This window comes from Odocoileus virginianus, chromosome 11 (assembly GCF_023699985.2).
Source record: "Odocoileus virginianus isolate 20LAN1187 ecotype Illinois chromosome 11, Ovbor_1.2, whole genome shotgun sequence".
Lineage (NCBI taxonomy): Eukaryota > Metazoa > Chordata > Mammalia > Artiodactyla > Cervidae > Odocoileus > Odocoileus virginianus.
The window spans coordinates 13421014-13433964 of record NC_069684.1 but is presented as its reverse complement, the minus strand read 5'-3'; the positions used below and the strand labels follow the sequence as shown (position 1 = coordinate 13433964).

At 38.0% G+C, this 12951-nt stretch overlaps 1 protein-coding gene across 1 annotated transcript in view; it reads left to right on the top strand.

Moving 5' to 3' along the window:
* Positions 1 to 12951, top strand: part of HMCN1 (hemicentin 1) — a 514767-nt gene that overhangs the window by 102110 nt on the left and 399706 nt on the right. Inside the window, exon 2 of the mRNA XM_070473938.1 lies at positions 8673 to 8743. Within this exon, the coding sequence (XP_070330039.1) occupies positions 8673 to 8743 (71 nt within the window). The remainder of the gene's footprint in view (positions 1 to 8672; positions 8744 to 12951) is intronic.

Sequence of the window (12951 nt, the reverse complement as noted above, 5' to 3'; positions counted from 1 at the left end):
CAGATAGTTATGCTTAAGTTGTCCTATTTATGCTTTTTTTGGCCAGTTTTCATTGATAAAATCACCCATGTGCTATTTAGAATACATTAAAGAATATTGTTGCTAACTATTCTAAAACACAAGTGAAAAAATTCTTTGTGATTTTTAATGTATTAAATCCACAGATTAACTTGGCAGAATACATATATTTCAATATTTAGCTTTTCTTTATATAACCACGGCCTTTTAATTTAAAAAAACTTTTCTGTTTTTCAATAAAAAGTACTACTTAGTCCGATGTCATGATAAACCTGGAGTGTTCATACTGTTGCTGGGATTGTGACTGAGCGGTTCCTCCTTTAATCTTGCTGAATCTGACTTGTGTGTTTCTTCTGGACAGCTGCAGGCACCATCTGTAACCAGTGATGAAATACAAATTGTATAGTTTGCATAAATCTGTATACTAGTCAAAATATTCTTATATTTGCATTTAAAATTGGCATTGCACAAAATAAAGATAGATGGTAAAATTCGTGCTAATAGTTTAATCTAGACTTCAGTGGGTTGCAAGGAGGGAGAGAAGATCCTCCCAGCATGGTACCTGCAAAGGGAGCACCCCTGGGTACCAGAATATCTGGAGGTCACATGCAGACCCACGCTGGCCCCTGGGGTCCCTAGGGATACAGGCTGTCAAGTTCCCCCTTGTGCCAATGGGACCCAAGCACTGTGCTCAGGCTGGAAACAGGTGAAGTTGAGACAGACATCTCCTCTGTTCCTGGCCCCACTGCCTCAACCCTTGTCAGACGGGCAGCCCCCAGGGATTTTTAAACCTTGGTGGTAGGTGCTGGGAAATGCTTGGTGCATGAATTAGGAGTGTATGAAAAAGCTTGTCCCGGCTGAGAGGCTAAGACTTGGCCTCTAGCCTTGACCAACTGTCGCATGCCCTCATCCTAACCCTCCCAGTCCTCATATCCAGGCCCTTGCTGGGTAGATGGGGGATGGTGACAGCCCCAGAAACAGGGATGGGGTTGCTGGGTAGGGCCTGGGCTTTATGGGATTAGAACAGGTGCCCTCTCCCCTGAAGGTGGTGGGGGGCAGGACAGTGGAAATGAGGCTCCAGGTTTGGAGTGCCTGTTACATCTGCCCATTGAACTTTGCTTTGCAAAACACAAATTAAGAGATAAAATTACGGCAGGACAGTGACTGCAAAGCATTAAACCCCAAGGCAGGGGTCTTTTTCAGATTAGGGCTTTGTACAACGTACTGGTCATAAGTCCATTCAACCACCTCTTAGTTTGTAAGATACACCCAGATATTTCCGACTTTCTTATATTCAAGACCTCCACTCTTTAAATGTAAATATTTGCTTTCTCCTGACAATTTGAACCAACCTTAAGGATAGAATGCTTGTTGTTGATTGAATGAATGCAAATATTCAGGGAATACCACATGCATAACATATATACAGATACATAAAAGCATCTATATTTTTGCCATATCTCTGATTCTCATTGTTTGCAGATAAAGTGTTTACTTCATGAATATGGTTTTGGACCACTGAGTTACATTTTCCCTGAAAACATGATCAAAGGATTGCATGCATTTGTTTAGCTGTAGAAACAATCAAGCCTGACATTGTCTATTCTCCTAACATGTTGACATTTCAACAATATTGATTCTTTTCTAAGGACTTGCAAGCATTTTTTTTTTAAAATACTTTACTGCTCTTTTTATAATTTTTCTTTTCTTTATCCCTCCCTGCTGCCTAAATTTATTTGGAAGACCGGTAATGCTAAGGAATTGTCAAAGAGAACAATGAAAACTTTGAAATGAATTGTCCTATTTTTTTATCTTAAAGTTTAAAACATATTTTTCTGTAAGAATATAATTATTTAAATTTTAAAATATTCTTGAACATAGTATCTATTTTCTTCTTGTTTGTTTTCAGAAAACTTAATCACAATGGAAAGCTTGTTTATTATATTTGCTAAAATAGCATGACTTAAAATATTATATGTTTTATTATATTTCTGAGTGCAACTTACCAATGCTTGGGTGTGTTTTGGTGTTTAAATATTTAGGAGTGCAGGCAAAACTGAGAATCTGAATTTTGTTGGGCTATTAAAAATCCCACGGCTGTTTTTGCAAGAGTGTTGCTGGAGCTCTGGCCAAAGTCCAGTCTAAGCAATAACATCCTACTCAGTATACCTCATGATCCTGTGTCAGTTATTAAGGCATTCTTCTTTGCTTCCTGCTCTAAACAGCTATGAAACATTGCTGAATTCATGTTCATGATTTTTTCTATATCCTGTTCAGTCTAAGTGAAATGACCCTTGCATTATACATATATTATCTACAGTTGTGCTAAGTGCATGTGTTTAAGATTATACGACTCATTGTTAAATGAATAACCTCTTTGGAAAGTAAAACAGAATGCTATGTATGTAATCAATATTACATACTGTGCATGAATTCATCCTTGACTCAGATTTTATAAAACACACTAAGTTACATCACTTCATGTCAAAACAGTCATTAAAGGTCTTTAAGTGGTCTTGAAAATTACCTTTTTTAATGTGAGTAGACATGTACTCAATTAAATGAGTCCTGAAATACCTTTGACATTAGCTCAGCTCAAAGTCAGGAAATGGTTCTTTTTAGTGACTTAGATGCAAATCATTTAAAAATGGCGTTGAACAGCAACATTATAATTAAATGAGGAGAGAGAAATCTGGAAAGAGTATCTTATTAAATTGAAAACAATGGTAAGTATAGTTATTAGTCTGATTTTCTATAGCATTCCTAAACAAGAAACATAGTTATTAATTTTTATTTAAATAATTTTAATGCTTTAAATATGTGTATATTAACATTACAGTTTGGCACAGAAGACATTATAATGATTTATGTAAAATTAATTGAGAGTAGAATTTTTAGAAAGTGAATGTGTTGAGAGTCAGCTCATAGAAGGCATTTTGAATAGGCCATGTCCCAGTGTCTAGAATTTCTTTGCTCTGATATCACCCTCTGTGAGTTCAGTGTTCTCCTCAAGTCCCAACTCATACCACATCTTCTCCCTAATGTCTTCACTGTGTATTTCCCAAGAGCTCAGGGGTGTCTCTCTGGACACTGAAAATATTTGCCCTTCTCTGAGGCTAGATTAATTTTTCATAACTTGCTATTTTAAAAACTTTTCAACTATATTTAAATTTCCTCTATGGCAAGCACTGTGATTTATATATTTATTTTGACCTTTTGTAATGCTTTGCAAATATTGATTAATTTATAGTGTAGCTTAAGGGTTTTCACTTTTCACACATTTATGTATAATTATAAATATCAAACTAAGAGCTACATATTTTAAAAAAGCAAGGAAATTGTAAGCATTGTTATCAAACTATTCACAAAAAGTGTTTGAGACTCCAGCAAGAGGCAGTAAATATACCTTTTATTATCAAGGAACCTCTTTGAGTAAAGAAAAACTGTAAAGAGCAAAAATCTGTTAGTGAAAAGGAAAAAGGAAGTGAGGAACTGGATATTGATCTTGCCAAGTGAAGCAGTAAAAGAAAATACTACATTGTGAACTTCTTTCCATTTTTTGCTCAAATTCAATTCAGCAACTCAGATTAGGAGAACAAAGGCTGAGATGTTGGAAATAAATCCAACCCATCTGATAAATCCCTAGGAAACGGGAAATAACACAATTAATGAGAAGAGGAAAGACTTGTTTAGAGTTTCAGACATTTTTTTTTTAATCAAAAGTTATCTTCTGATGTGTGACGTACTCCTTGTACTTTTAATAATACATATTCCTTACCTTAATTTTTTTTTTTTTGCTTTTTTAAGTTCAGTGGTATGTGGAAAATTGTATATGTTGATTATCTGCATCAATAACTTGATGAAAGAATAAATACCTTTGTGTAAAGAGGAAGTGAACCATTCAGCTGACTAGTCGGTGTTGCCATGCTGATTATGTAGCATGATCTTTAGCTGTAGCCTGGAGGTTCCGTGGTAAAATGAAAGGCACACAAAATGAAGAGTCTGAAGACCTGGCCTTAATCTTTATTCTTTTGTTTCCCTTCTTCTCATCTTCAGATGTTTATTTAGAATCTATTTATAGGTACATCTCCTTAGGCTGATAATCAAGTGAGGGAGACAGAAAGCAATGGCAATCACATATGTGATAGATGCTCTCATGTCACAGGCAGACAGTATCATGGTACTGTTCAAAGGGACTGGCTGGCTTTGGCTTATTATCCAACCTTCAATTATTTGTATAATAATATGGGTTTCCCTGGTGGTTCCGAGGGTAAAGAATCTGCCTGCAATGTGAGAGACCCAGGTTTGATCACTGGGTTGGGAAAATCCCCTGGAGAAGGGAATGGCTACCCACTTCAGTATTCTTGCTTGGAGAATTCCATGGACAGAGGGGCCTGGTGGGCTACAAACCATGGGTTAGCAAAAAGTCAGACATGACTGAAAACCACCACCATACCAAACCATAGGTAATAACAGTAATTTGATGAAATACAGAGCTGTTGTTACAACTTGATATATAGAATTTTTTTAAAAATTAGCATTAGTAAAGAACTTTTTTGTTTTTTCCTAATTTGAAATCCTAAATTTTCATTTCCTTTTGAAATCTCCTTGATTCATTCTGAAAAGTGGTTTTTTCTATGTTAGTACTCCCACACTACTTTTTCCATACTTTTCTTTCTGCATTTATTGTGAAAAAGTGAAACTGTTAGTCGCTCCTTGTCCTTGTGTTGGTTACTCAGTTATGTCCAACTTTCTGTGACCCCATGGACTGTAGCCCACCAGGCTCCTCTGTACATGGGATTTTCTAGGCAAGAACACTGCAGTGGGTTGCCAAGCCCTTCTCCAGGGAATTTTCCCAACCCAGGGATTGAACCTGGGTCTCCTGAAATACAGGTAGGTTCTTTACCCTGAGTCACCAGGGAAGCCCCTGTATAGTGTTGTATGTCATAATAATTATATCTCAGTAAAACTGGAAGAAAAAAGTTGCTTCTTTTAATCTATTTTCAAATATCCAGGCACGTGGCAATAAAGAATTCTAGATATTGTGTGCATCAGTTTAGGCACTCCAAACATGGTCGGTTTTGCCTTGCTCCAGAGGAAAGAAGAAAGTTCATAGTGATATAATCATTGATAGAATGGAGATCTTGGAAAAGAGAAAATGTTAGTGAGCTGTGGAGGTTGCTCAGAGTAGAAAATGTTTTCAGATGTCTTAACTTCTTTCTTCACTACCAAAGTTTTTCAATTTCATTATCTCTGAACCTCAAGTTTTCTTGCCTGTAGAAGAGAAAATTGAAGCAAATGATTTTTTCTGTAACATGGAAAAAACCAAATGAACTTTTTGACCAACCCAGTATATTTTTTTGGTGTTATTTTGGTAAGCAACCAGATAAAGTCATTAAATAAAATGGGCTATGATCACTTATTCTGTTAAATGTTGTGCCCCTTCATTCTTCCCATGTCTTTATTATACAAACATCAACCAGCATTAATGTATGCTGAAGAAAAGGCAGAACATCCAAGGAGATAGGACTTCATTCATACTTTCTAGAATGAGAGGTGTATGGGCAGATGAAAGACGTGGGAATGGCCATGAAAGACGTGAAGGAAGAGCAGTGTCTTCATGCTAAGCAGTGTGACGAAGTTTGAAGATTAGAGAAATAGAAGAGAGGGCCTGCAGTGCTTTGGAGAGTTCTCATTCAATTGTATAGGCAATAGAGGACCGTGTTCAGTCAGGAAGAGAAGACAAAGTTATACCTGTTGAATGTTGTGGAAGGCTTGGCAGGGGCTAAAAGTAACACAGGAAAAAAGGAAGAGAAGAGGAAATTGCTCATGACACAGCTGGTGTCGGGCTCTATTAAATGAAGAGAAAGAGTGAAATGGATATAAGTCCTGAAAGGAAGGTTGATTTTGCCAATAGTTATATCATTGCATTCAAAAGAGTTGGAAAAGATGCTTACAACTGGAGGGATATGGCAGCCTAGCAAGGCTTTATCTCTCCTGAGTATTTTTTTTTTTTGGTCTGAGTATTTCTTATAACTGATAAAACATTTATCTCAAGTGTCCAGTGTGATTTGCAAAAATGTATATAAATGGGCTTCAGGAAATATTTCCTGTCTTTGTTGAAAACAGGTGGATATTTGAATCTCTTGATAATTAAATGAAGGCTAATTATCAGTTTTCCTATTTTATAGCATCCACTAGTCTCCACTATTGAGGAACAGACATGTATCAGGGCTATTTAAAAAATTGTTATTATAAGGAATGTTCTTGCATGTCTGTACTATTTATTTTCATATAATTGTTTTTTATAGTATCCTTTGTATTCCTTTCTGGTTCTTGAATTTTGAATTCTAGAATTATTTCAGTATTATGCCATGTAGAAGCACAGAAGCTTGATGGTGCTGCTGACAATTTATATGTCAGGGTGTAACTGCCTGGCATATTCTTTGCTGTTTTACATTCCTCTGCAAAGTATGCCTTTGTTTAGTCTTGAGGGAGTAGTCTTCTCCGATTTTCCATATACTCAGGACATGACGTTTACATAGCTAATGACTGTTCTGCTCTGTATGGAATGCAGATGTTTGCATTTTCACACAGTTTCTCCAATCACCTCTTCATTCCTTTTGCATGGTGCAAGGTGTCTAATCTGTGGTGAAGAATGGAGACATATTTTCGTGTAATTTCTAAGAAAAATTACGTGGGCTATGACAAGCATATCATGCTTCCTCTCCAGTTTACCTCATTTATTTCTAAGATTCTGCAATCTGTTTTTGTATCACATTTAGCATATTATAGAAGGCCTGGCTCATTAATTATTATCCTTTGAAGTCATAAGTCCTTTTCTAATAGTATGCATTTGAAGGTAATGTCTCATAAAACTAAATGTTAAGTATTTTTATAATCTGTATTACATAAAATAGAAGAACTTTCATCCACCCTAGGAATTTAAGATGCTTTGTCTGTACACATGATACTCGGATGAATTTTAAACTATTACTTAAATATATGGATGTTTCTGGGCTTCCCTGGTGGCTCAGACTGTAAAGAATCAATGCGGGAGACCTGGGTTTGATCCCTGGGTCCCTGGGTCGGAAGGATCCCTTGGAGGAGGGAATGGCTACCCACTCCAGTATTCTTGCCTGGAGAATTCCATGGACAGAGGAGCCTGGTGGGCTATGGTCTGTGGGGCCGCAAAGAGTCGGACACAACTGAGCGACTGACATATGGGTGTTTTCAAGCTTTGCTGGTGGCTCAGATGGTAAAGAATCTGCTTGCAATGCGGGAGACCTGGGTTTGATCCCTGGATTGGGAAGATCCCCTGGAAAACAGCATAGCAACCCACTCCAGTATTCTTGCCTGGAGAATCCTCATGGACAGAGGAGACTGGTGGGCTGCAGTCCACAGGTCACAAAGATTTGGACACGACTGAGCGACTAAGCACACACACATGCATGTTTCCTGGGGGAAGTAATTGATTGATACCTGTAAAGGCCAATTTCAGCTTGTCTATTTTGAAGGTCTGAGCGACTAAGCACACACACATGGATGTTTCTTGGGGGAAGTAATTGATACCTGTGAAGGCCAATTTCAGCTTGTCTGTTTTAAAGGTTATTTTTTTTTTTAAAGAAAATGGTCTTTGCAGATTAAAATGTTTACTATTAAATAAACATGCTCTGTGTGTATGTATCTATATTTATATCTCTATCAATTTAATCCTACTGGTGTCTGGACTTCACCTGACTTAGGTCTTGGTTTTCACCAGGAAATGGTCCCCCTACTTGTTTCCACTTGAAACAGTGGTTTTTACGTTATATTAGGACAGTCGTGAGGGTGGCAGTGACCCCAGAGGTAATTATTTTTGTCAGAGGCGTTGAAGAGAATGGTGATGATGAGGGACAGCAACCCCAGCTATGGCAAATGAAGTGGTAGCAACTGTGTTTGAACTTTCAATATCCTTATATCTGTGCTTCTGATCTTCCTATCTGTGGACAAAGAAGGGTCATTTGGCTTTTTTTTTTGGTTTAGTATTAAATGTTTTATTTGCAAACAAGTTTACAATCTATAGTTGACAGATCAAAATTAAAAGATGAATAAGTGATTAATTTAGAATTCAACAACAAAATAGTTGCTCCATAAATAGTTGCTCTCCACTGACTGGTGAGAGTAAAAAGAGACTGGAACTGATATCTCTTGATTCTTTCCCCTGTGGCATTTTAACTCCCTCTTTGCATTTTCCTGATGACTCAGCTGGTAAAGAATCCGCCTGCAATGTGGGAGACCTGGGTTCGATTCCTGGGTTGGGAAGATCTCCTGGGGAAGGGAAAGGCTGCCCATACCAGTATTCTGGCCTGGAGAATTCCATGGACTGTTTAGTCCATGGGTTTGCAGAGTCGGACACGACTGGGTGACTTTCACTTTTTGCATTTCCTAAGGCTAAAAATTCACTGTTTTAAGTATGCATCATTTATGACAAATTTTCAAGTAGTCTTTGGTAGCTATATATTGAGAAATGGTCTTTGTTGTTTTGTTGACTATTTCTACTTGTTCAATTAACTGTACAGTGCATAGTGAAAGGACATTTGCAACCACAGTACGCTAAAGACTTTAATGCTATTGAGCACTATTCTTGACTTATGTCATTTTTATCTCCACAGAAATTGGCCCAGTAACAGTTACCACAGATCCCAAGAAATTTCAGTATGAGCTCAGAGAACTCTATGTTCAGGTGAGTGCTTTCTTTTCATTTTATTTCTTCCCGGGGAAAGGAAAATCATGAACTTTTGGCTGACCATCTTCAGTTTTAAGTCTGAAAGTAATAATTATTAGTTTTTAAATTCCAATACCACTTTTTCTGACTTGAATGATACACATAGAGTTGGGACAGATTGGGTTTAAAACACCATCTTCATGTAAGAGAAGCAGAATTCTGTAGTTGTGACAGACTGGCCCACAAAGCCTAAGTGTTTACTGTATGATGCTTCAGAGAAAAGTTCATTGGCTTTTGCTCTAGATGACTTCAGTGGTAAAGAATCCACTTACCAATTAGGAGACACAGGAGATGTGGGTTCAATCCCTGGGTCAGGAAGATACCCTGGAGTAGGAAGTGGCAACCCACCAGTATCCTTGCTTGGAAAATTCCGTGGACAGAAGAGCCTGGTGTGCTGCAGTCCATGGGGGCTGCGAAAAGTCAGACACAACTGAGCACTAGAGGACTCCTTTCACTGTTTCATAAGGAACAGTTAATTCTTTTCCTGTAGTTGTTGTGCTATAATTAGGATAATTTAAAAATTCTTTAAGTCATCTATATAAATGTTTGTAGGTATAGTTTTGTTAGTAGAGAAGATGAATAGTTGGTTGAAATGTTATTCTGAAAATAGGACTTGGAGATAAGGTTAATAATTACCTTCTCATTCCTTGTTGAGGTCATTTTTCTCAAATCCATTGATTTTTTTTTTTAAAATAACTTGCTTCGTTGAGGCTGTTTTACTGTCCTATCCTCCGTAGATGGTCTCTGCTGCAATCACCTATGGGTCTTTTGGGCACTCCCCATTGAGGCTGTTGGTGTCTGGATCATTAGCTACCTTTCCCCTTTAGGGCGGCCGTCATGCCAGGGCACCTCACTGGTTACTGGAATGACCTGTCAGAACCTTCTCCTCTCAGTTCTCTGACCTGGCCTTCAGTGACGTTCCTCTCCTCCATCTCAGCCTTCTCTTCCCACACCCTCTGGACCTTGTGTGTGTGCGTCATTGCTCAGCCGTGTCCAAGTCTTTGTGACCCCAAAGACGGTAGCCCACCAGGCTGCTCTGTCCATGGGGATTCTCCAAGCAAGAATACCCAATTCATTCTGTCTCTCAGGTCACTCATTCAAGCTTTTGATCTCCAGCCGCAACCATATGTCCACCAAGCTTGTTACAGCTTCTTACTACAACTGCTTCTTCACCCTCATCAAACATTCCAGTCCAGTGATCCCTATTCTTTCTCCCAGGCCTTCAGAGCTCTCCTTTTTCACTTTCTTCCAATCTAGCTCAGAGTCTTGTCATTTCAGAAACACTGCTTTTTTTTTCTTGTCCATTGCTTTTTTGTTTAAAAGGCAAAACTTCATTCCTGAAGGACCAAAATTATTATGCCAGGTGCCATTGAAGTCTCACGATATGGCAGGTTGATTTCACTATAAATACATAGCCACCTGCTTCTTCTGGACTCTTTTAATAGTCCTATGATCCTATTCTGTTTCTTTGGTCAATTATATCTCCTACGCCTCCCAATGGCATTTGCAAACTTAGCTATGCTTCTTAAACCTGTATTCCATTTCTCTTTTACTACTGACCATTTCCAGCTAATGATCCACTCTGAGCAAGCTGTCTCACTTACTGTTTCACACACAGGCACATTTAAATGGAAGCTCTTAGCTTCCTCAGACCTTACGTGTAATCCACGTGCATTTGACACCCATCCTATCCTCATTCTCTACAGACTCACGACTCCTTGGCTTTCTCAGGATCTTAATGCTATCAAGCTGGTTTTTTTTTTTTTTTTTAACTCTTTAGGTCTCCCATTTACTTTTTTAAAAACAATTGGAGTGTAGTTACTTTACAGTGTTGTGTTTCTACCGTACAACAACATGAATCAGCTGTACATATACATACATCATCTCTTTTTCTGTTTTTACTTCCTCTTTAGGTCACCCCAGAGTATTGAGTAGGGTTCATGTGCTATACAGTAGATTCTCTTTAGTTTATTTATACTATTTTATACATAGTATTAATAGTGTATGTATATGTCAATCCCAGTCTCCCAATTCCTCCCACCCCTTCCTCTATTTCCTATAAATATGTTCAAGTCTTCCTCCAAAACAAATCCCTCTCCCAGTGAACCAAACTGTTGAAAACAAAACAAACTAACCAACAAATCACTGTTTTTCTCAAAATTCTCTTACAGATAGCAGCTTTCATTTCTCGGTTCCTTCAGTGCCTGCCATCTTTTCCTCACGTGCCTTCTGCAGTTTCTTCTTAGTCTGTTTCAATCTCGTCCCCACTCCCATGCTGGATGTAGCTCTAGCTGGTGACACATAATCTCTGGTTTTGCTAAATGCAGTGGAAACATTTCATTTGTCAGTATGTTAGTTAAACATCTTTGTAGTTCTTGGCAATACTGGCCTCTCCCTTCATCTTGAGGCATTCTCTTCCTTTACATATTCTTTCACTTTTCTTCCCACTTTTCTTGAGCTTCTTAGGCAGCTCATTTCCCCCCAGTTGGCCATTTAATGTTTAGGATCCTAGTAGGTTTGTAAACTGGCCCCATTTATTTCTCTCATTTTTATTTTTTCTCTTTAGGAAAAATCATCCATACACACATGAATACATTTCTAGCCTAGAACTCTCCTTTGGGAAATAGACCCTTCAGTCAGTCTCTGGGATGTCACAATGGCACTCCAAAGTGAAACTCACAGATGTTCTCTTTCCACTCCTTCTAATATGGTTCTAAATCCTTGTTCTTTGTTTTCTGTTTATTATCTTTGTGAATTATGCCTGTAGTATCCTGGTTATTCACCAGAATTCTGAATCATCCTTAATATACACGTCTTTTCCCCTCCAAACCATTAATCAAATATTGGTTTTTAACTTTCTAAATAATTTTTATATCAATTGACTTTTATTCATTAATATTAGTATGTCCTAGTCCCAATTATTGTATCTTTAGGCTGAATTAATGCAAAAAAGCTTCTCAGTGATTTCCCTGCTTTTATTCTTGCTTTGATTTTCTAGGCCTTTCTCTACTCTGACCAGCAGACAAAAGATCTAAAAAAAAAAGTCGCTCAACATTTCCCTCTAATACCCTGTCCACTCACCTCCTACCCTCACTTCATCCAGGTCTTCCTGAGTGACCTGAGGACTGTCTACCTGTCAGCCCTTCCTGGAGCCGCTCTCTCCCTTGGGCCCTGAGATCTGCTGTAGGGGTCTTGCATGGTGTCTCCTGTGTCTGGATGCTCACCTGTCTCCCCGTGGGGCCCTTGCATATGCTGTTCTCCTTGCATGTGCGTGTGTGAGTCACTCAGTCGTGTCCGACTTCTTGTGACCCCATGGACGGTAGCGTACTAGGTAGGAATACTGGAGTGGGTTGCCATTTCCTTCTCTCCTTTCATAGGAAGTTCTTGTTCTTCGTCTTGCCCTCATGTCCATGCTTCTTTAATCGAGTTTAAAATCCTGTTTTCAAAATCTCATCTGGAATACCACTTCCTCAGAGAATCCTGTCCTGTCCTTCAGGATTGGTCGTATCTAATGGCCTCTTTCTGTCACAAAGTAGTTGGGATTTCATAGTGAAGGATTATGTCTGATTTAGCTAATCACTGAATCCCTTAGTAAAATGCATGGCATATAGAATGTGCTCATATAGAATGAATGGAAAAATGAATGAAGGAAGGAAGGAACAACCACCACTGTGTACAAATTAACAGTTCAAATTAGAGTTTGAAGTTTAATACTTCAATTGGTTTCACTGTCGAGTGCATGACTTCATTTGGAACTATATATGGTATGAGCATAATTGGGGCATAGGGTGAAAAAACTCAGGAGTTTGGCATTCCAAATATGTATTCCATCGCAATTCTTTCGTTGTGCCTGTCTCTATTTTTAAATTGCATACTAAATTGGATTATGTTTCATAAATGTCTAAATAGGTTTTTATAGTTATCCTTTGTCTGTTTTTCTCTTTTATTAAATTTCTTCTGATTATTTCTCTCATTAATCCTCTATTTCCTTTCTCATATCACTTTTTCAATCATTGTCTCAATACTTATTTATAATTGACTTTTATATCCCCTGATATAGCAAATTCTTTTCCACTTTGGATGTCCACATTCTTTGAAAGAAAATTTACATAAAAATTTCTATCCTGTATGTGGAACACAGGAATTTAAAATTGTATTACCCTAAT